This window comes from Lepidochelys olivacea, assembly GCF_965140295.1.
Source record: "Lepidochelys olivacea isolate rLepOli2 genome assembly, chromosome: 9".
Lineage (NCBI taxonomy): Eukaryota > Metazoa > Chordata > Testudines > Cheloniidae > Lepidochelys > Lepidochelys olivacea.
Window position 1 is genome coordinate 22,456,858 of NC_140419.1, and position 22,350 is coordinate 22,479,207.

General features: G+C 40.8%; 2 protein-coding genes across 12 annotated transcripts in view; one reads left to right on the forward strand and one right to left on the reverse strand.

Annotated features, from left to right (window-relative positions):
* Window positions 1-7,857, forward strand: part of LOC311526655 (caspase recruitment domain-containing protein 8-like) — a 39,942-nt gene extending 32,085 nt beyond the window's left edge. For all 11 annotated transcript variants that reach the window (XM_084639886.1, XM_084639887.1, XM_084639878.1 and 8 more), the window contains 4 exons: window positions 1,228-1,281; window positions 3,185-3,265; window positions 5,681-5,953; window positions 6,633-7,857. In XM_084639886.1, the coding sequence (XP_084496012.1) occupies window positions 1,228-1,281; window positions 3,185-3,265; window positions 5,681-5,953; window positions 6,633-6,652 (428 nt within the window). In that variant the 3' untranslated portion in view covers window positions 6,653-7,857. The remainder of the gene's footprint in view (window positions 1-1,227; window positions 1,282-3,184; window positions 3,266-5,680; window positions 5,954-6,632) is intronic.
* A 6,086-nt stretch (window positions 7,858-13,943) lies between these two features.
* On the reverse strand, window positions 13,944-20,127 carry IL12A (interleukin 12A; the record flags this gene model as incomplete). Its single annotated transcript, XM_084638116.1, has 6 exons — window positions 13,944-14,248; window positions 15,079-15,186; window positions 15,290-15,331; window positions 15,444-15,551; window positions 18,145-18,759; window positions 20,074-20,127. 6 exons carry the CDS (start codon window positions 20,125-20,127, stop codon window positions 14,081-14,083), a joined length of 1,095 nt encoding a protein of 364 aa, XP_084494242.1. The 3' UTR covers window positions 13,944-14,080.
* Window positions 20,128-22,350: the final 2,223 nt, after the last annotated feature.

Here is a 22,350-nt window from a genome sequence, read left to right on the forward strand (position 1 = left end):
AAGCTGAAAGTGCCAAAACACTAGGAAAAGGCAGCTGTGATTCTTGTGGCTAGGACAGAGGCAGGGAATATTGGAAAACGTAATGTAATTTATTTTAATTTAAATATTATATATAATATAAAATATCTCAACATTTTATAACTTTTATTTTGTGGGTTTACACATGTGCTACAGCAGAAGTGCAGTCATGAGAGCATAACATCATTACAGTCTCAGAAATGAGAATGGCAAAATATATTTTCCATTTGGTTAATAATATATGTATAATATACATTTGAAAAAGAGCAAAGGCCTGAATATATATTTACATGAGCATAATATAAATATGAATTTACCTAAAACACTAGAAGTAGAGCATTGAGTACTCTGATTTAATTTATGGAACATGGTGAAACTTTACCCTGTGAAATATTTATTTGTTTGTTTGTTTATTTGTATAGCTAATATTACACAAATTTTCAGATAACCAAGACTGAAAGATGCCCAAAAATCAATGTAAAATAAATATTTATACAATACAGAGTTTTATGACTTTAGATCTAGTGATATAACGATAATAATGATAGTAATATTGTACTTTGTTATTTTCCAAAATGTTTGTTCCCTGTTTTACCCAAGTAGATAGATTTTCTAACAAGCTGCTATTCATTATGAAAGTCTGTAGGGATGTGAATGAATCTCGGTAATGAAATAAATACAGAAAGGAATAGATATTAGGATATTTGGGAATTGTGTTTCAGAAAAGATTTGGTTCATGAATGTTATGTAAATATCATGTTGTGCTGATTTAGAATGACATAACACTGTAGTAGAACCTTGCTTATTTACACTAATGACTGAGAACCCATTAGAAGATGGTCAGAATTAGCCAAGGGTTAAATCTTAACTTCCATGGGTTTGGATCAGGCTGTTTATCAACTGACCAAACAGTAAAAATTGAAAGAATTTCACATTGCAGAGTAGACTGTTTTAATTTATTTTAGAAAGGGTGGTTGAGTTCTAATTATTAAAGATAATACATCATATTATACATGCTGTGAAATATTTGATAAAAGTAACAAAATCATAGCAAAATGATCTCATTACAGTACCCTACTGTTAAATCTTTGCTGAGCAGTGGAAGAGACTAATAATTTTTCTGTGTGAGAATTATTGGATTTGTGGATTAGCAGTGAGAATTATTGTAGTGCCTTTCATTTACTCCAGAAAACATTTATATTTTAACAGGTGACTGGATACTACATGACCAGAACAAGAATGAGCAGAAAAGAAACACAGTCAGTAAGTTACTTAAAAGAAAAGTGGGTACTACATTATTTCTATTCTTTACAACTTGGTTGTGCTGTGTAAGGTTCCTCCCTCTTGGGGTTAGTGCACCCCCTTCCAGCAGCGTTGGGGAATCGGTAGGTTGGCCGGATGTTTGTCAGGATGGCCTGACTTGCAGCCATGTAACTGCCCTATTAGCACTTCCCATCTCTACCGGGGGGCGCAGCACACTGCCCAATAGCAGGGGTCCCCAGTCCCTGGTTGGGGTGCATAACAACAGTCTGTGACTCCAGCCCTGCGGAGTTAGGGTTGCCAGGTGTCCAGTTTTCAACCAGAAAGTCTGGTAGAAAAAGGGACCTGACAATGTCCGGTCAAATGTACTGACTAGACACCCAAAGTCTGGTTACTGTGGGCAGGGGAGGGGGGGAGGTGCTGGGTCATCACCTGCGCCCATAGGCGACGACTTCCCCTCTGCCTGGTGGGTGCTTGACCCCCCTGCCCCGCCCCTGTCCCGCCTCTTCCCACCCCTTTACCGCCCTCACCTCACCCCCATTCCACCCCTTCCCCAAAGTCCCCACCCCTTATCTGGCTCCTCCTCCGAGCGCGCTGCATCCCCGCTCCTCCCCCTCCCTCCGGGAAAGTCCTAAGTGTTGCCAAACAGCTGTTAGGCGATGGGGGCGGAGGGGTGGGAAGTGCTGGGAGGGAGGGGGAGGAGCGGGGATAAGGCGCACTTGGGAGGGGGGAGGCGGTAAGGCGGGGGAGGGGGGAACTTGGCTGCCGGTGGGTGGCTCCAGCTCCGGAGCACTCACAGAGTCGGCACCTATGCCTGCGCCAGCTCCTACTCAGCTGGGGTTGCCTCCTACCTACACCCGGAAACTGCAGCTCCCAGTCCTGGCTCCACAGGCAAGTCCCTCCTGACCTGGACAGAGGGGAGTGTGCAGGAGAGGGAAACAGCAGTGAGCAATGGGGGGAAGAGAAGCGAACAAGGCGGGGCCTCGGGAGCTGGGGCGGAGCCTCAGCAGGAAGAGGAGGGGCACTTCCGGCCCTCCTGCTGGAGTGTCCGTTTTTGAAATATTACAAAGTTGGCAACCCCAATTGGAGTGTGGGGATTGATCAATGAAACAGTCTATTGCCCTCGGCTTGCTGGCTGGGGCAGGCAACCACCAAACAGTCTCTGGGCTCAGGTCCCTTTGGGAATTGTTCTGAGCAACAGTTACTGGCTCAGGCCTAAGGTTTCATGCCTGGCCAGCTCCTGAGTGTGGGGTGGGGAAAGGGGACCCATGCCCATCCTGATCCATCGGGTCCCAGCCCAGGAGCCTAGCAGTGGAAGACAATCCCACCAGGGGCTCAGCAGGGAAGCGGGCGGTTGCTGCTTTGCAGCCCAGCAGCCCAACTGGACCAATGTCTGGTTTCGCTGGGCAATTTCCTACCAGTTCCTGCGGGTGTCACTCCGTTGCAGCCCAGCTGTGGCTCACAGGCTTGCAGTTGGGTGGCCCTTGCTCCAGTCTCTCCCCAGTGTCTTCTGTCTTCTGGGGCAGTAGGTTGCTGGTCTTCGCCGCAACTGGTCCTCGACCTCACTGAGGGCTCAGCTTTCTGAGAGAGCTGTCTGCCTCGTTCTCTGGTCCAGCCGAACTGAGCTGCAGGGCCCTACTCTTATACTTCCTGCCCTGCCCTGCCCTGCACTTCCTGGGGAGGGTGGGACAGGGTTAGCTGCGCCTAGCAAATAAAAGATTATGTCATGTGATGAAACCTCCAGGAATATGTCCAACCAAAATTGGCAACCCTAGCTGTGCCTCCCAAGGGAAGTAAACCCCCTCTGCACTGGAGAGAGGCCACTCTGCTTCAGTACATGCTGATTAAGCACAGGAGAAAAATATATGAAACAAAAAAGTAAAATCAGTTGTCATCTACTCCTTAGGAAACAGAAGACGGAAATCAAGCAACAGCCTCTCTGACGAAGAATTTTATAATAAAAGGCTAAAGGGTAGAGATATTTCAGGTAGAGAATTTTTGTGTGATTCAAAAATATTTGTTTATGGTTCATTTTATACTATTTATTTATTTATTTATTAGGGCTAAATGTTAAATTGGCCTCCACAAATCTGACCACAGAATTTATGGGGACAGAAACCTGCATTTGTGGATGCAGAAGGCATCAATATACCTCATTTGTAGGAACAAGTGTTTGCTTTTATGACCCACAGGTTGATGCTATAAATTAGGTGAGTGCATACATCAAGACAAAAGAGCTGCTTTTGAAGAATTTTTGCTATAGTGCTGGATTTTTTTTCCAGAAGAATTCTCCACCCAACGACTGGGACCGGATTTTCTCAAAGTTCAGCTCCCATTCTGGCATCTGAAAGTAATAGTCTGATTTTTCAGAAGTGCTCAGCATCCAATAGCTCTCATTGAGAAGTCACTCAAGCACATGCACATGCTTATGTACTTTGCTGAATTAGGGCCTTAATTCAATACGTTTCAATATCAGATGCACCTGGTGCTACTGGATATGCTAACAGATAACAGGTTGCATGGATAATTCTAGATGCCTCTAAGAACCTTAGCTTTATTTTTCTGCCAAACATATTGCTAAAAGTTCAGCCTTGCTGGCTTTCCTAATGGTTACTCTGAGAAATTATAGACATGCTGGGGTTAATCACCAAAATGTCATACAGAGGAGTATCATATTACAGTAGACATTACAATAGTCAAAATTGTACATTTGGATCCAGTTTCTGTTTACAATTTCATGTATATAAAGTTTTAAGTCAGAGCTTTACATTACATTTTTAACCCCTGCTTTACAGTGTTTGAATTCTGTCCAGGAAAGGGATACATCTTTTGCTTCCAGTACCTATTTCTGCATGGTCAGCTCATCCAAAGAAAATAATGATAATGTCTGAATAAGGTGATATTCAAGAAATGCAGAAAGAATCAGCAAAAAAACCGAGGAGTACTTGTGGCACCTTAGAGACTAACAAATTTATTTGGGTATAAGCTTTCGTGGGCTAAAACCCACTTTATCAGATGCATGCAGTGGACAATACAGTAGGAAGATATATACACACAGAGAACATGAAAAAATGAGTGTTGCCATACCAACTGTAACGAGACTAGTCAATTAAGGTGGACTATTATGAGCAGGAGGAAAAAAAACCTTTTGAAGTGATAATCAGGATGGCCCATTTCAAACAGTTGGCAAGAAGGTATGAGTAACAGTAGGGGAAAAATTAGCATGGAGAAATAGTTTTTACTTTGTGTAATGACCCATCCACTCCCAGTCTTTATTCAAGCCTAATTTAATGGTATCCGGTTTGCAAATTAATTCCAGTTCTGCACTTTCTAGTTGGAGTCTGTTTCTGAAGCTTTTTAGTTGGAGAATTGCGACTTTTAGGTCTGAAATTGAGTGACCAGGGAGGTTGAAGTGTTCTCTGACTGGTTTTTGAATGTTATAATTCTTGACGTCTGATTTGTGTCCATTTATTCTTTTGCGTAGAGATTGTCCGGTTTGGCCAATGTACATGGCAGAGGGGCATTGCTGGCACATGATGGCACATATCACATTGGTAGATGTTCAGGGGAACGAGCCTCTGATGGTGTGGCTGATGTGATTAGGTCCTATGATGGTGTCCCTTTAATAGATATGTGGACAGAGTTGGCAATGGGCTTTGTTGCAAGGATAGGTTCCTGGGTTAGTGTTTCATTTGCATGTCAATGATAGGCTCTCTCTGTATTTCTCTGTGGTGGCTTTTAGCCACTAGAGGGCGCTATTTAATCATTAAAAAACTTCATTTACAGTATTTTATAAAATGATCCATTGAAAGAGAAATCTGATTAGACCATTGAGGTTCTGACTAGATAGATATAATCATGCAGGTTGTGACTTCTTACTAAAGTAATTATTAGAAAGGTATAATAATCATTGTTATCTGTAAGGAGTAGCACACTTTAAGATAGACTGTTACGTTAGATACCTGCATTTTTCAGGTGATTGAAGGAACTTGGCTTTCAGCTTAATGCTGCACATGCATCTGAAGTATCTGTGTATTCTGTATAACAGCATATCTAGATGTTTCAGACTTGTGGATTTTTTCCACTAGACAAGTAGCTGTTCACGATCAGAAAAAATTTTCAAGTCCTGGGCACAAAAACTAAATTTAAGATATTTTTGCGACCTAGGACATTTTGCACTTCTTCTTCAGGTGACTTTTCATCACTCCTGATGCTTACTTTGCTTGTCTCGTCAGTTCCTGTACTGCCTGGTAAGCTAGTAAGTCAGTACAGTTTTCATTAGTCAGCATTATAGCAGCATCAATAAATGAAGTGAAAATGCAGCTTCAGCTCACCGACTAATATGATCACCTTCGTCGTATGTCTCCTTGTTGCAGCTGATTTGTATCCCATGTGTTTTTAGATGGAACTAAAGCTAAAACTACGTTAACTGATCAGCAACTGATGACTCTTGCAAAGAAGATGGGTAAAGACTGGAAAGAAATTGCCATTGAATGTCTTAAGTTAGAAATGAAAGATATTCAGCAGATTCAGGCAAAAGAAGAAGAGGTTAATGTTCATAAATTCCTGATGTTGGAGAAGTGGAGGAAAGGTGAAAAGAGTAATGGAACTGCGCAAAATTTGTATGACAGTCTCAAGGATCATGTGTCATATGAAATAATACAGATACTGGAAGGTACACTTCAACTTTTCTTTATACTTCATTATGTGATTGTGTTTCAGACATGCTTCTGGTTTCAGTATCAGAGAATTCACTAGACATCCTAATATATATTTTTATTGTGTAAATAAAACATGAAGTTTTGCCCCTTAATGTTCATTCAAGTGTTTTTCATTCTACTTTATAATTATAGTAGTTTATACTTGCTTTTTGAAAAAATATTTTGGAGTGACTAATACTTAGAACAGTTGTTATAGCTTCATGTCAGTTAAAATCAACCACCCTTATAAACCCAAGCAAAATCTTATTTTTATTATGGAGCTCATTGCAGAAATGTCTGTAGCTTTGTTCCTAGATATTTTAGTAACATTGAAGGTGCACCTTTACCCAAGCTTATTGCAGCCTTGATCGTGCAAACACTTTTGTATGTACTTAACTTTATGCACTTTGATTTCAGTGGGACTACTCATGTTTGTAAAGTCAAGCATGTGCAGGACTGTTTGGAGAATTGGGGCCTAAACTGATCCAGGGAAAGTCTTTCTGAAGGGGAAAATTAGCTTAAAATTATATCTGTACAGTGTCATAAGATTTTTATGTACATTTATTACTATTATTATTATTACTATTTAACAATTCTATTGCAGTAGCACCTAGAGGCCAACTAATATATATATATGTGTATTCATTTCTTCAGGTTTTTTGGAGCAGACATGAGTTCATGGAGAAACAGCTAAAAGGAGAACTCTCAGGGACATTCAGCTGCATAATGGTTTAAACTTTTCATACTGTTTAAATGTGATTTAATTGTGGACTCTCTCTACAGTTTGGTACTCAGGAGACCAGTTATGAAGATACAAGCCATAAACAATCTTTGGAAAAGTTTAGACAAAACATTATTTAGGGAAAGAGTGTAAATTGAATTTTGCACCAATGTAAATGAATTTAACATTTTCAGGAGTAATTATTCAAATGTTTGGATACCAGTCAATTAACAATATAGTTGACACTGAAGCAGCAATCCTAGTGCAATTTGAATCTCCCACTGACTTCATGTTTCCTTTGAACCATTCCTGCTAGGTGCTGAGCAACTCATGTGAATTGCAGAGCTATCTTAACCCACCTTTGAAAACAGCTCACCCTTTCCAACTATTTGACAATATTAAGCATTTTTATCCAGTTCCATGGGTCATTTCCACAGAGATTAGAAATGGCTTGGGGGGCTCATTAATGTACCTCTCATCATCATCTATAAAACAATAATGCCAATTTCACTGGGTACAAAACGTTTCTCTATACATACATTCCGAGGCTCAGGATGGGTTGCCATGTACATGGTGCATAAACCCTTCATGGTAATGCAATTACATGATCATTTTGTGTGTTTCTGTATACCGCCTCTTTGCTAGGCTGGTCTTATGTTTATTCAAAGGTGAAACATTAGTTTCAGTGTAGCACCAATATGTACTAAAGGCAGCTTTAACTTTTCTCTGTCAGGGCCGTGTTGGCTCCATGTGTCTAGTTGTTCACACATTTCTTATAAGCTGAGTTTGTCTGTTGTATAGATTTTTGTTGTATTATAATCAGTGTAAAATTAAATGTTTTTTTTTTTACTGTTTTTAACTTAAAATGAACATTAAAATGACAGGTGTGTAGGCTAGATATAGAAAATTTACTAAAGGATGCAGAAAAGCAAAAGGCCAATAGATAACTCAGCAAACAGGAAACACATTTATAGGTTCTTAAGTTTTTAAAATACTGTTATCTATAATACAGAAATGCTTCCTTGCAGGCAAGATTGTGGTCTAGTTTTAAGGGCTCCTGTGGATGTCTCTGTATTGTCTGCCTTTGAATGTGTACTGGTTATGTGTGCTTTTTAAAATAGGAATAAAAACTGAGAAGTACCTATATCTGCATTGGAATTTTGAGTTTTTAATATTTTATTCCACAAATAAAATATAATTTAAATTATATCACAATCTGATCTTATATCAGCGTTCATCTTTTCAGCCCTCTACCAGTTCACTGTTAGATGAAATCCCACTTACGCTTATATACATTCTTCTGTTTAGGGGTCTTTTATTCATGCTGATCTTATAAATCTGTTCTCAGCCTTCTGAAAATATGTATCTCTATAGTGCTATGTCCACTAACTATGAGTTTTTCTGGATCTTGCCCATAGCCTTTTTTTGTGTTAGGTGTGTTAATTTACTGTATGCCTTGTTCCAGTTTTTGAAGAACTTTCTGTAAAGTCCTGGAATATCCCCTCCACATTCTAGACCAGGACTTTGAAATCATCAATTGTGTAGAATCAGCCCAGGTTTTATACCTAATCCTATGACTACTAGGACACAGCAATCAAAGTCTAGTCAGGATGCACTGAATATTCGTATAGAATAGACATGATCAATAGAGGTTATGCCCCCAATTTCCATGCACAGACTGGAGCCACAGTGTTAATCATGCCATGCATGAATGGAGTTCAGCAACTCTGTGGCAGTGGTCACCCTCCCCTGGACCTCTTTGAAATACATGGGGTTCAAAGACTAGTCCTGTAGCCTCTTCTGTGTGTGTGGGGAAACCCTGTTCCCTCCAGTGGAATGAGTGAGGAGAGATATATATGAGGGGAACTTCAAGCCCTCCCACCTTTAGACCTTGCTGTCTCTCTGGTCAATGGGAGTTCCTTAAATCATGTACATTACTTTTGGTTCTCTTCTTTGAGCTTTTTAGGTTGGTGGCAGATTTCTCTGTTTTCTTGGTTACAGCCAAGATCAATGGCTGAGCACTGATGAGCCCACATGAAGGAGAGTCATCATGATCAGATTTTCACCCGACAATGCATGTCCTTATTGTTGGTTAAGCTGCTGTTTATATGTTCCAAAGTTGCTTTTTAAGGGCTTGTCTTCATCTGGCTATGTAGTGATAAATCACCCTTGACTCTGTGCCTCCACATATATGAGACCAATCAGAAAACACACTTCAGGAAATTCTGCAGCCACTGATATCACAGCTAATATATTTAATTTTTGCAGTGTGTTAAATTACCGCTCTCTGTTTTTCTGTGATTACATAAAGCCATAACATTTTGGGAAGGCACTTTAGAAAACTGTTTTATTTCGGGAATATTATACTTTATTTTCTTGGGTCATTGTGTGCTTCCTACCTTATTGATGAATGTAACACACCCTCAAAAATATGGACCTACTCCATCTAACTGCAAAGATGGTTCAGGCCCCGATCCTACAATTGAGCACAGCGTGTGTACGGGGGTATGCCTGTGTGCATCTCATTGCAGGATCAGAACCTAAACTATAAGAAGAAAAAATGAGTCAAACATGAAGGATTCCTTATTCTTCTGAGGCAAATTAGGGCTGAGACAATTTAAGTACCCCTAGAAATTGGTGGAAAAAACAGTTGCAAAATTGCTCTAAGGTATGGTCATATTTTTTAATGTTTTTATTAATTAAGTTTTTTAAACCAGCTGTTAACTGAAATTATTTTGAAAAACCTAATCTGTGTATATTTAACCTCCAAATGTTACCACACTGGATCACTGAAGGTGGCTCCGGTGGGGCTACCTGTTTGGCCAAGTGCTACCTAATTAGAATCAGAGAGGAGATTCCGTCATTTATGTAAGAGAGAGATTGTGACAGTAACAGACATTTCTTGTGAATTTTTTTATAAAAATAATATTATTTTATAAATGTTTATTGAGCATTCTAAGATTTTATAAAAAACAGTTAATTTCTTTCATGAAATGATATTAAAATGTTGATATAAAAATGGAAAGTAGGTATTGGATTTCTGGTTATAAATAAATCAGATCTGCTTTTCAATTATTATGTCAAATATCAAGTTCTCAGGGAGACTGTGAAGGTACAAAACTCTGACTTCCTCCCATCTTTATACCATATCCGGCCATAGCATGATCATGTCATTGGGAGCCTTATGCACCAAACTTATGCCGTAGCGCCAGCAGCAAGTGCTGTAGACACTGCAACTTTGGGGACTGTAATAGTGGCAGCCCTGGGGCACTAGTAGTAATGTATCAAGAAATTTCCTTCACACTGTGTCATGAAGCCAACTCTGTTCCTGACTGAAGCATGTCGGAGGAAGCTTTTTGTAGGTGGGTGTAAAGAATAGTCTGTCCATCTCTGGTATTAGGGGATCTCTTTCAGTGGTTAAAAGAAGGGTATTGTCTTTCTCCATATTTAAGATCAGTAACACAGCAGGCTACATTCCACTCAGAGGGGATTACCTGGTATCAGCTTTTAATTAGACTGGTAGCTAAATGTGCCTAATTAAATAACATGCCTTTCAGACTTCGTTATAGTATTAAATATGTATTTAAGTATTCAATACACAGGGTGAAATCCTGGCCCCATTGAAGACAATGGGCTTTTCCCCCCACCCATAGTATGTGTAATCATATTTTGAGTAGAGATGGTATACTTCTGAGTCTCATATGAAGAAAAATACTGGAAATACAATACAACATATTTTATCTATTTAATATTCATGTGATACTAAAGGAATACGTAAAACCATTAGTAAGTAAACACTATGTACTAGTGAATTAGTCATAGAAAGGACCTTCATTTCCATCATAGCAGCATGACAAAAGTCAGATTTGGAACTCCTGTTGAACTAATGCTGAACGATTGGGCTAGTCCAAACAAACACATTTTTTTAAAAAAATTTAGATGAAAGACTATTTTACCCATCATTTGGGTGTCTAAGCAAGAAGAGTCCCTCTAGGATTGAAACACATAACAAATATTGGGGCAGATTCTATGCCGTGTCCATCTTCTGCTGGGTGCTACAAAGTGTGAGGACTGCCAGGGAACTGGGTGTGCATCCCTGATTCTCTGCTTCTGCTCTGGCACAAGTTAGAGCATCACTGGGGCTCAGGATTGCCAAGGTTGTCTGACACTTGCCATTATGAGACTGTTTTCAGATGTTCATAATCTTGCCAAACTGTAATTGTTTCAGCTGAAACATGTCATGCCAGGTGTCTGTCAGAATAATTTTTTTGTTGTTTTTTGGAAAGTTGCAGCAAAAATGGCTCATCCTTTTCCAAGACTGACAGTAGGGGAAAATATGTTGTTTTGCCCACATTAGAAAAATTCTTATAACTATTTCATTTACAAGCTGTAGCATCACCATGCTGTGGAGTGGGGACTTGAAATTTGGCAAGTGGTGTCATCATGGTGTCAGGGATGGGCTTGTTGTTGCTGTTCTGTGAAAAAAACACACCTCAAATTTGGCCTACTTATAAGCATTTGAAATAGCACATTTCACACATGCTCAGTACAGACTTAGAGTTTGGCTGCTAAATTCTTGGAAGAATCCATCTGCACTGAACATGCTCCACCCTGGAGCCAAGCAGGAGTTTCCCTGCAACTTCAATTCCCTGAAACTTAGATCAGTAAGAATGGCTTTTCTGTGGCATCAATGAGTGTCCCCTTCTACCTTCCCCCTGGCAGGGAAGAGCAGTAAATGGCCAGACTCAGATGCAGCAGGAACAAGAATTAGACCTCTTCAGAAAGAGAGAGGTAAATCCTTGATTGCATTTCTGTAATGAAACATTGTCAGCTGAAAATTAACTCAAGCTTTAGGTTTGATTAAAATCAAAAACAAGTTGATACCATAACTAAGTTCAACAGAAATGCTTCTATTATTATTATTTAGTTCCTTCCCCTCCCCGCCCCCCAAAATGAATTAAAATTCTCCAGTGGCCTTTGCAGCCTAAACATTGGGGCACTGTACTAGGGCCTGAGAACTTGACAATATCTGAAGTTCAAACAGGAAATCAAATGTGCATTTTAAACAGTGAATATAAAGAACCATTGGAACAGATTACCCAGAGATGTAGTCAATTCTCCATCACTTGGAGTCTCTAAATCAAAACCGATGCCTTTTTAAAAAAAATACACTTTAGTTCCATTGGCAAATTACATGGATTACTAGGTTAAATTCTATGCCCTCTTCTATTATGCAGGAGGTTAAACTACATCACAATGGTCCCTTCTGGTCTTAAATATTTACTATATAATAAAAAGAACAGGAGTACTTGTGGCACCTTAGAGACTAACAAATTTATTGGAGCATAAGCTTTCGTGGGCTACAGCCCACTTCATCGGATGCATAGAATGGAACGTATAGTAAGAAGATATATATATACACATACAGATAAGTTGGAAGTTACCATACAAACTTTGAGAAGCTAATTAAGATGAGCTATTATCAGGAGAAAAAAACTTTTGTAGTGATAATCAAGATGGCCCATTTAGACAGTTGGCAAGAAAAAGTGTGAGGATACTTAACATAGGGAAATAGATTCAATATGTGTAATGACCCAGCCACTCCCAGTCACTATTCAAAACCAAGTTAATGGTATCTAGTTTGCATATTAATTCAGGCTTAGCAGTTTCTCATTGGAGTCTGTTTTTGAAGCTTTTCTGTTGCAAAATTGCCACCCTTCAATCTTTTACTGAATGGCCAGAGAGGCTGAAGTATTCTCCTACCGGTTTTTGAATGTTATGATTCCTGATGTCAGATTTGTGTCCATTTATTCTTTTGCGTAGAGACTGTCTGGTTTGGCCAATCTACATGGCAGAGGGGCATTGCTGGCACATGATGGCATATATCACATTGGTAGATGTGCCGGTGAACGAGCCCTTGATGGCGTGGCTAATGTGATTAGGTCCTATGATGGTGTCACTTGAATAAATATGTGGACAGAGTTGGCATCAGGCTTTGTTGCAAGGATAGGTTCCTGGGTTAGTGTTTTTGTTGTGTGGTTGCTAGCGAGTATTTGCTTCAGGTTGGGGGGGGATGTCTGTAAGCGAGGACTGGTCTGTCTCCCAAGATCTGTGAGAGTGAGGGATCGTCCTTCAGGATAGGTTGTAAATCTCTGATGATGCGCTGGAGAGGTTTTAGTTGGGGGCTGAAGGTGACGGCTAGTGGAGTTCTGTTATTTTCTTTGTTGGGCCTATCCTGTAGTAGGTGACTTCTGGGTACTCTTCTGGCTCTGTCAATCTGTTTTTTCACTTCAGCAGGTGGGTATTGTAGTTTTAAGAATGCTTGATAGAGATCTTGTAGGTGTTGGTTTCTGTCTGAGGGATTGGAGCAAATGTGGTTGTATCTTAGAGCTTGGCTGTAGACAATGGATCGTGTGGTGGAAGCTGGAGGCATGTAGGTAAGTATGCGGTCAGTAGGTTTCCGGTATAGGGTGGCGTTTATGTGACCATTGGTTATTAGCACAGTAGTGTCCAGGAAATGGACCGCTTGTGTGGATTGGTCTAGGCTGAGGTTGATGGTGGGATGGAAATTGTTGAAATCATGGCGGAATAATATAAATTATATAGAATATTTTTGCCATTGACTTCAGTGAGACCAGGATTTCACCCTGTGAATCTATTATAGTGACTGGAAACGATTTATGAAGTAGACAGAATAGCCTACTTTCATTGTCTTTTCTGAGACCATACATCCAACATCGAGAAAACGAAATTAGATTTTTTTCCCCAGTACTTGGGTGTTACCAGTGATGTACTGTTTACAAGCAAATATTTAAATATATTTTAAAAAACAATTGCTAATGTGACAGTATCCCTTTTAGATAATTTTAATTCACAAATAAGAAAAAGACCAAAGTTAATTATAGAGATTATAAATTTATTAAACAATAAATAATAAATAAGTCAGGAATGTTATAAATAGGTTTCAATTTATATAATTTTATAAAAACTTACAAATGTATAAATAAATAATTTAAGATAAATAAATTACACCTGAGTGTTTGGAGAACATGTTGATACAATATAGCTTATTTTTTCTAGAAATGTAGAAATTTAACATCTTAGCTTAAAAGACACTGATAGTAATTTGCTCAAGACAACTTGGGTCATGAAAAATATTGTATAATATTATTGTGCTTAGAAATGTTTTTGTAGAAGTATTACTGTATTTTTAAATTCAGGTCCAAATCCTGGAAGCCCTCTGTGAGTACAAGTTTCTATGACTCCAGTGAGAATTCTACACACAGAGGTCTTGCAGTAAGTAGAACCTAATATATATTTTCCTGATACTTAAAATAGCTTTAGTTCAATGTTTTATAGAAAGTGCTTCCAGGTTTCAGCACTATGATGAGCTTCCAGGAGAATTCAGGTAGTTCAGCATCTTGTCTATGGTCACAGTGCGAATTGTGAAAGCCTGGAGAACACTACATAACCTCATTCTCTTTTTGAAAGAGGCTGATCCTCTGTTTGTAGATGGTTGCTCCACATTCACACTGTTAATTTTCACAGCCTTAAAAAAAAAAAAAAAAAGTGGGTTGGTCAGACAATTTAACCATGTTTAGAGTAGAAATATACATCAGTCTTTGAATATGCAAAAAAATTAGCTTAATTATTTTAATTTAAACTATTAAAAATAAAATGTTTTATGAAAAGGTAAACTATGATAGTAATAATACCTTTCATATAGTTAGGGCCCAAACCTGTACTTCTTATGCAAGCAAACATTCCCAATGATGTAAATAGTTTTTCCCTGCCAAGGAATACAGGTTTGGGCCTTTAAAGGATAATCAGGGGGAGCTGTGGTTTACAGATAATTAAATCCAGTGCATTTGACAACTTTAGAATCTCCAGTGTACCTAGATACACTATGTTAATAAAAAGGCAATTATTTTAAAGTAGAGACATGATTGCTACCAGCTATTAGAATTTGTTAAGAACCATGTTACGTGTGTTCCCTGTTTCTTATCAATACATATTAATTATTTACCAAAATACAGTCTTATCTCTCACCCACACTACATTTCATGGTAGGGATGGGAGACAAAGTAGGATACCATTAAAAAGACAGAAAAGTAACTACTGGTATGTTTACTACATCACTGAAAGGGAATCACTTTTTTAATACAGTAATATACAGTATCAAAGTAAGACCTCATTTATACAGAGATGAGAAACTTTCTTCAATTTTAAGAAAAAAAAATCATATCAAGATTTTAAATGATCAGATTCCAGAGTAACTTATTATTTGGGTAACTACAGAAAGAAACACATAGAACAGGACTCCATTTATGATAGAAATCATATAAAGTAATCTTTTAGGCAACTGAAAGGAAAACCGACCTGTATCATTTTGTCAATAACGCTAGCCAGCATCTCCTGGTTACTGAAATTCTTGAACTCTGCCTTGTAAGCCTTCAGGTCTTCATTGATACCTCGCATGCACTCAATCTGGAGAAGGTACAAGGATTAAGAAATATTGGAGAGTGACGTTAGATGCTTACAGACAAACAAAAAGCACATGATTTGCTCTTTTGAGAGACTGGCAATTTACCTTATCAAAATCAGCTCTTTCCAGTGCAGGACAATTTCCAGTCTGAAAATCAAAGACACCAGACATGAATGTGATCGTTCTGTATCAATATGATGAATTACATGAGGATTCCATATAAAGGTGATGAAACTTGATTTTTTATTTATTGCAATACCTTAGACTCTTCTGGCATACAAGCCTTAATTGTGTTGATTTTATTCTTAGTGATATCTTCAAGATCAACCTCTTCAAGGGTACATTCAAATCCTAGCATGCCACGCTCCTATGTAAACAAAGGGGACATTGTTTGAATCATTGCACATAATGCTGCAGGGCATGTTTATAAGCAGAAATATACAGGATAGTAGGTTACTGAAGGTGCTTCAACATCCTCTTTATATATCTTTATGCCTTTAACAACAAGCAAATATCCAAGCTATGAAGCTAATGTCAAAGGAAATTTTGCCATCATTTTCACTGGGAGCAAGGGTTGTAAATAGATTTATATTTTGTATGTGTCGCAGTGGATTACATTGTCTCCATTATGTTAACATTCTACATCATTCTAAAAGGATGAATCTGCACGCGGAACATTATATACCACAAACTTACAATTTAAAAAATTATTGCTTTTTTAAAAAAAGAGAAAGACAAATAACATTCAAATGGACAAGTGGCATTGTCTTGTGGCCAAACATCAGTGGCACTTTGTCTCACTGAGGTGATGGAACTATTTAGCTTCTTCTCCTCTCTCACCGTAAGGCTATGCCTATGCCAGGGAATTTTAGAAACAGATTCCCCTTAGCACTACTACCAGTTCAACTGTGCCAGTGACAGATGGTAAAAAGAAGAGAGACATATATAACTAAAAAGAAAAGGAGTACTTGTGGGACCTTAGAGACTAACCAATTTATTTGAGCATGAGCTTTTGTGAGCTACAGCTCACTTCATCGGATGCATACTGTGGAAACTACAGAAGACATTATATACACAGAGACCATGAAACAATACCTCCTCCCACCCCACTCTCCTGCTGGTAATAGCATCAAGTTGGGCCATGTCTCTAAGGTGCCACAAGTACTCCTTTTCTTTTTGCGAATACAGACTAACATGGCTGTTACTCTGAACCCTGAACCCATAAAATTCTTAGAAAGAGATAATGTGAGAGGATACTTTCATGCTGGGCTGTTTGAATTCTTTAACCAGCTGCCAACACACTACCTAATTGCCTACCTGATGGCAAGTTTTACAGAATTTAGTGACTATATATGAATTAACCAAACTGAACAGGGGTTGGAAAAAATATCTCAAACAGGACAGATAAGGAAAAAGTAAAAGCAAACACTAGCAGGACACAGATCAGAGGGAGATACTTTGTGACAGAGGGTAGAAGTTCTCATGAGAACAAGCTGGAAGACAAAGTTTAAGGGTAGAAAGTTCTCATGAGAAAATGAAAGGTATTTTCTTTATTAATTGTAATTAAGCTTAAAGTACCTATTTAGGTTAACTTTTACTGAGCATAATACTGGATATGTGATGCAGATCATCTCTTTGCCTTAACCTGAATCTATCTGTTCTTTTAAAAAAAACAACCCCAGAATCTTAGGCTGTTGTGTAAAATTCCCAAATAAACTGTCACAGAAAAGAAAAAATAAAGAAACCACTAAGAAGCGCTGAAGGAGGATGGCTGGAGTCAATCCCTGTATTGTGTTCTGCTTACCAACAAGTAATTTATACTACCATATCTATCATCCCCGAATTTGTCCCAGTTGATTTAAGTCCTGCACCAGTGGAAGATGACAGATGAAGCTTCATTTCAGGCAACAATTAGATAGAACAATAATAATAATTAATAAAAAGGATTGGACGCACAAATGAAAGGTAAGTATGAAACAACAAGCAAGAAAAAAATGGTAAGGAAATTAAGGACAAATTATTACCGTTCTCTGGAAATACCAAACGATTAATATGGTTAAAAACAGAGACACAGAAATTTGATTAGCTGAAGCGAACAGAAAAGAAAAACAAATATGCATGCATTTCTGAAAAGCCAGAAATGTAAGGCTACACACAGTTTGGGAATGTGCACCATCTGGCTGCTTTAGAAAAAGGATGCCTCCTCTCATAGAAATAAAACCGCCCACTGCTCCTTCCATATGAATATCTCAAACACTCTCTTACACACATTGATAAACATAACACCCCTAGGAGGTAGGTATGTATTACTTTCCCTATTTTAAAAATGAGACAACATGAAGAGGAGTCCTTGATCCTTCTGTGCACTACATATCAAAAACTCCCAACTCGTGGTCAGGGACATAATCCATGTTCTAGCCTGCTTTGTTACTTGTTGTGTAGATGGGACTCCTTAACCTAGCCACATCAGACAAATGTGCAATGGCACAGTTAGATTTGTAGTATAAATGGTGCCTGAGCAATTTGCCCAAGTCATAGAGCGCATCTAGCTGCCAACAGAACCTGCATTTCCTGAACTGCACCTACTCCTATCCCTTCTATCTAGGTTTTGATTGTGCACCCCGACAAGTCCCATTCTTCCTCCTCTGCGCAAAACTGTGAATCTGGCCAAACAAATTCAGATACAGCGGCAAAGAAGCTACATTTGCCTCCCCTCTGGAAAAAAAACATTTCATACCAACTCCTGGTGCCATTAGTTTGTACATTTGACACCTCTTCCACTTCTTCCTCAGGAGCTAGTCCCAGTAACTGATCTAACCCTTGCAGGTACTGTTCTCCTGGGGTGTTGATTCAGCTATAAATATGGAAGACAAGCCGCTTTGCTGAACGAGCGAGGACGTTTTTTAACTCGTCACCAGACCCGACGGGAGGCGCGGAGCACGTGGCAACGGCAGACAAACCTGCAGCTGGCGCAGCGCGTCCCTCGCCGCGGCGAGCAGGGACTTAGAAACGCTGAGGCAGTCACTCAGGTTGGGCCACGAGGAAGGCAGCGGCGAGGTCGCTGCCCGGTCTGGCAGGCTGAGGCAGAGGAGACTCACCAGGAGCCAGCCACCTGAAACAGACACGGGCCGCGCGTTAGCACGGGAGCCAGCTACCCCTGGGCAAAGGGACAACGCCTGCACGTGCACCCGCCGCTCCTCCTTCCCCGCGCGCTGCCCGCCCCGCCCCGCCGCCACCCGGACCCGGACCCGGGGCCGGCGCCCTCGGCAGCACGGAGCGCACGAGGCCTCGGCGTGCGCCCCCTGCTGGCGGGGTCCTTGCGCTCCCAGGCCGGGGCGCTGGTCACTCACGGGGGCAGTCGGGGCCGGTGCGCTTCGCCATGCGGACGAGCTGAGGTGGTGCTGGAGCGCTGCTGGGGCCCGCTGGCGGCAGCGGCTTTTATAGCCGGAGGCGCACCGTGCGGCCAGGACTTTCCCTCCTCTCTCTTTCTCTACATCAGCTGCTTGGTCAGAGCTGAAACCCTGCGATGCGGCCGCCGGGCTCTCGGCTTCCCTCCGGGAGGCAGCGGCCCCCGGCTAGTCATCCCGAGAGAGCCCCCGGGCCTGGCCTCGCGGGCGCGCAGGGAATCCCGAGAGGCGCGCGGGAGTCCAGCGCCGCGCCAGGGGCGAGCTGGGGCCCGGGCACCAGGAGAGGGGCCGAGGGGGACTTTGCCGCGCCCCCGCCCGGCCTCCTTTGCCCGGGGGGGCTCCGGCCCTGTCCTGTCCCCAGCACTGCTGTGCTGCACGGGCCCTGCGGCCGGGGCACATGGTAGCCTCAAAACCAAGCTTGGGCTGAGTGACCCACGTGCGGGCTCTAGTGAGCAACTCCCAGGCCTGGGGGAGAGCAGGTCCGTGACCAGCTCTGGCTAAATCACGTCACTGCTCCCTGCCTCAGTTTCCCTAACTGAAAAGTGAGGATCATAATAGTCCCCCCTCCTCACACTGGTGCTAGGGGACTCAGTGCCTCTACCGTTATGAAGTGCTCTGAGATCCTTGCGGCAAAGGTGCTGTAGAAATCCAAAGGATTATTACAATATGATGTCACTTTGATGAAATTTGATAATCTGACACTAGTTCCTCACCTTGTGATGTGACATGCAGACACAGCCTCATACAGAAGGAGTTTATCCTGCCAGCCTTGCAAGAGAATTAGTGTGACAGGGTTGCAACACATGAGTGAATAAAGTGTTGGCCCAGCATGTACAGGTTAGTATGGTTTTCAGAAATATGTCTTGAAGTTAAATCAGGATTTTAATGAAGAAATGGGATCAGCAAGAAATACACGAGGCCTTCCTTTTCTTTGTTGCATTCTACAAGCAGCAAAGCAAAAAGATGGGGTGAAGCTGAGCATATTTTAACTCCCTGTAATGCATTACTGTGTAATCTTCCTCCCTAGTTCTAAATAGCCTTTACTCTTATGATATGACCACCTTGTTAACGGTAAGCAATGGTGAAGCATTTCTGCCCCCCCCCCCTTTTTTTTTTTTGCTGGTTACCACTCAGTCTCCAGCCCTGCATCCAGATGTTGGAGCATTTAGTGATACATATTTTTTTAAAAAAATCATTGAAATCTATTTTAGGAGTTGGATCAATTCCAGTCACTGTAGTATCTGGGAAAAGGTTGTTTGGGGACCAAGCTGCTTGCATTATGGCATCACAGAGTGGTGTCATGACTTTGTTCAAATGTCATTATGGTGCAGGATGATGATATTATTAGTATGTAAGGAGGAACAAACAAGTATGATGATCAAGCTTCCTTTTGTTGTAGATAGAAAGCATATCTAATAATTAATGTATGTGCAGTATTGGAATTCAGGAGATCTTGTTGCTATGTCTTGCACTGCCATTTACATGCTGTGAAGCCTTGGCAAGTCGTTTAATGTCTTTGTGACTCAATTTCCTCATCTTTAAAATAGAGATAATACTTCCCTTCATCCTATGGGTGCTTTGACACTTAAAACATTAACCTTTGGAAAGCACTTCGAAATCCTTGGATTGGATTCTTTTTTTATACTCTCATTGCATTGTCTCATATAATGGCATTCAGTAATGGCTATCATATTAAAGGGGAAAACTAACAAATTAGGAACTAAAAAGGGTCCCATTCCCACCGGCTGCAATTGGGAGAGCATCACTCTCTAAAACTATAATGTACTATATGCAAAGGACAAACATTACTGATATTTTTTGGGAATCTACACAAGCCGATTGCTAATGATTAATTGCCAAATCTAATGTGTAGGTCTAAAAAAGATTAAGCAAATTTATTCTCAAAAAGCAATCTAAAATTATTAATTTTATATCTAAATGGAGCAAAAACAATTATATGCAATAGTTTCGGGGCACTGGTCTAACAATAGATCATGCAATTGAATCACTTTACGTATGGGATCATCTTTTGATTTAAAAAGTTCCAGGGACAAGCAAATAAAATTCTTAGAGGTCCTTACAGTATTGTAACAGGCTCTGTAGATTTACTTAGAGAGCATTTTCTCGATTAAATTGATTTGGGGTTATGAAACTGGAAAAGCCCTTAGAGCTAGGCCTTAGATGATAGGCCTGAGAGCATCTTTGCCTGGAAAGTTCCAGGTTCATGCTGAAATCCTGTTTAGTGTAATGCCCTGATAAACTGTTTATTCTTAGTCTCATGTCTTAAGGTCCTAAAATCTCATGCTGCAGGGCTTCAGCCAGTCACCTGTAGGGGTCAGGAAGGAATTTCCCCCCGATATATTTTGTTTTTCTTTTCTTTCTTCTGGAGCAGTGATTTTCAACCTTTAGTTCGTGGACCCCTGGGGGTCTGCAGACTATGTCTAAGGGGTCCGGGAAAGGTTGTAGAACAGCTTTTTTCAACCTGTGGTCTGTGGACACCTGGGGGTCCTCAGACTGTATCTAAGATTTCCAAAGGGTTCTGCACCTCCATTCGAAATCTTTTAGGGGTCCGCAAATGAAAAAAGGTTGAAAACAAGTGCTGTGAAGCATCAGAGATGGCCATGGCTGGAGAGCACCTACTACAGATGTTGGACTGCTGCACAGTGGATTAGCCAAGGGACCTTTTGTTCCCTGGTTGCAGCAGAATGAGGCTCTGTGCCAACTTCACAGAAGCCACCACAAGGAAATCTGGACAGGGCAGAGGTCTGAGCTATTCTCTACTGCAGTGGTTCCCAAACTTGTTCCGCCGCTTGTGCAACGAAAGCCCCTGGTGGGCCGGGCCAGTTTGTTTACCTGCATCGTCCGCAGGTTCGGCCGATTGTGGCTCCCACTGGCCGCAGTTCACTGCTCCAGGCCAATGGGAGCTGCTGGAAGCGGCGGCTAGTAAGTCCCTCAGCCCACGCCGCTTCCAGCAGCTTCCATTGGCCTGGAGCCAGGGGCTTTCTCTGCACAAATGGCAGAACGAGTTTGGGAACCACGGCTCTACTGCCTTTGCACAGTCATATATACCTGTGTAAAGCGAGGGTGTAAAATGATTCCAAACCAGAATATATGTTTTTCACCTATTTAACCATGTGCAAGTGGGTACAAGGTGCAAGCTACAAGGCAGTGAAGGATGTGACCCCTGATTTCCATGGACCCTTGAGTAGTGGTTGTGTGGGGATTATAGGCCCTATCACAACCCAGATGTTGGAATAATGTCAGTGTAAAGATTGCAGAGATGTTTTGTGCTCTGCTTTCAGATTGGGGAATGTATTCCAATCCCCTCCAGCCTCTAAGTAGTTCTCTTCACAAAACCCATTTACTTGGGTTTGTAGAGAAGAAACTGGGTTTGTAATGAATTTTACTCCAGCCAGCGGAGATATGAGGAATAGCCAAGAACTAGTGGCTGCTTTTTCAAAACAACAACAATCTCTCCTCCTCTCCCCCCGCAACAATTTGTTAAATGGTAAGACGAAAGCAGGCACCACAGCAGGCAGGTACTACAGAAATCTACAGCTTGGCGACCAGCTGGAGTTTCCAACACCAGCCTTCTCGTTTTCTTTGCACTTACCCGAAATTCATGGCTGCAGTTTGGTATAATTTTTCATTTCAAAAATTTAATGTAGGAGGAATAAAAATATCCAATTCAAATGTACAGATACCAATCTTTTTCTTTTTTCAATTTTGTTTTTATTACCAAAAAGCTCTGGAAACTTA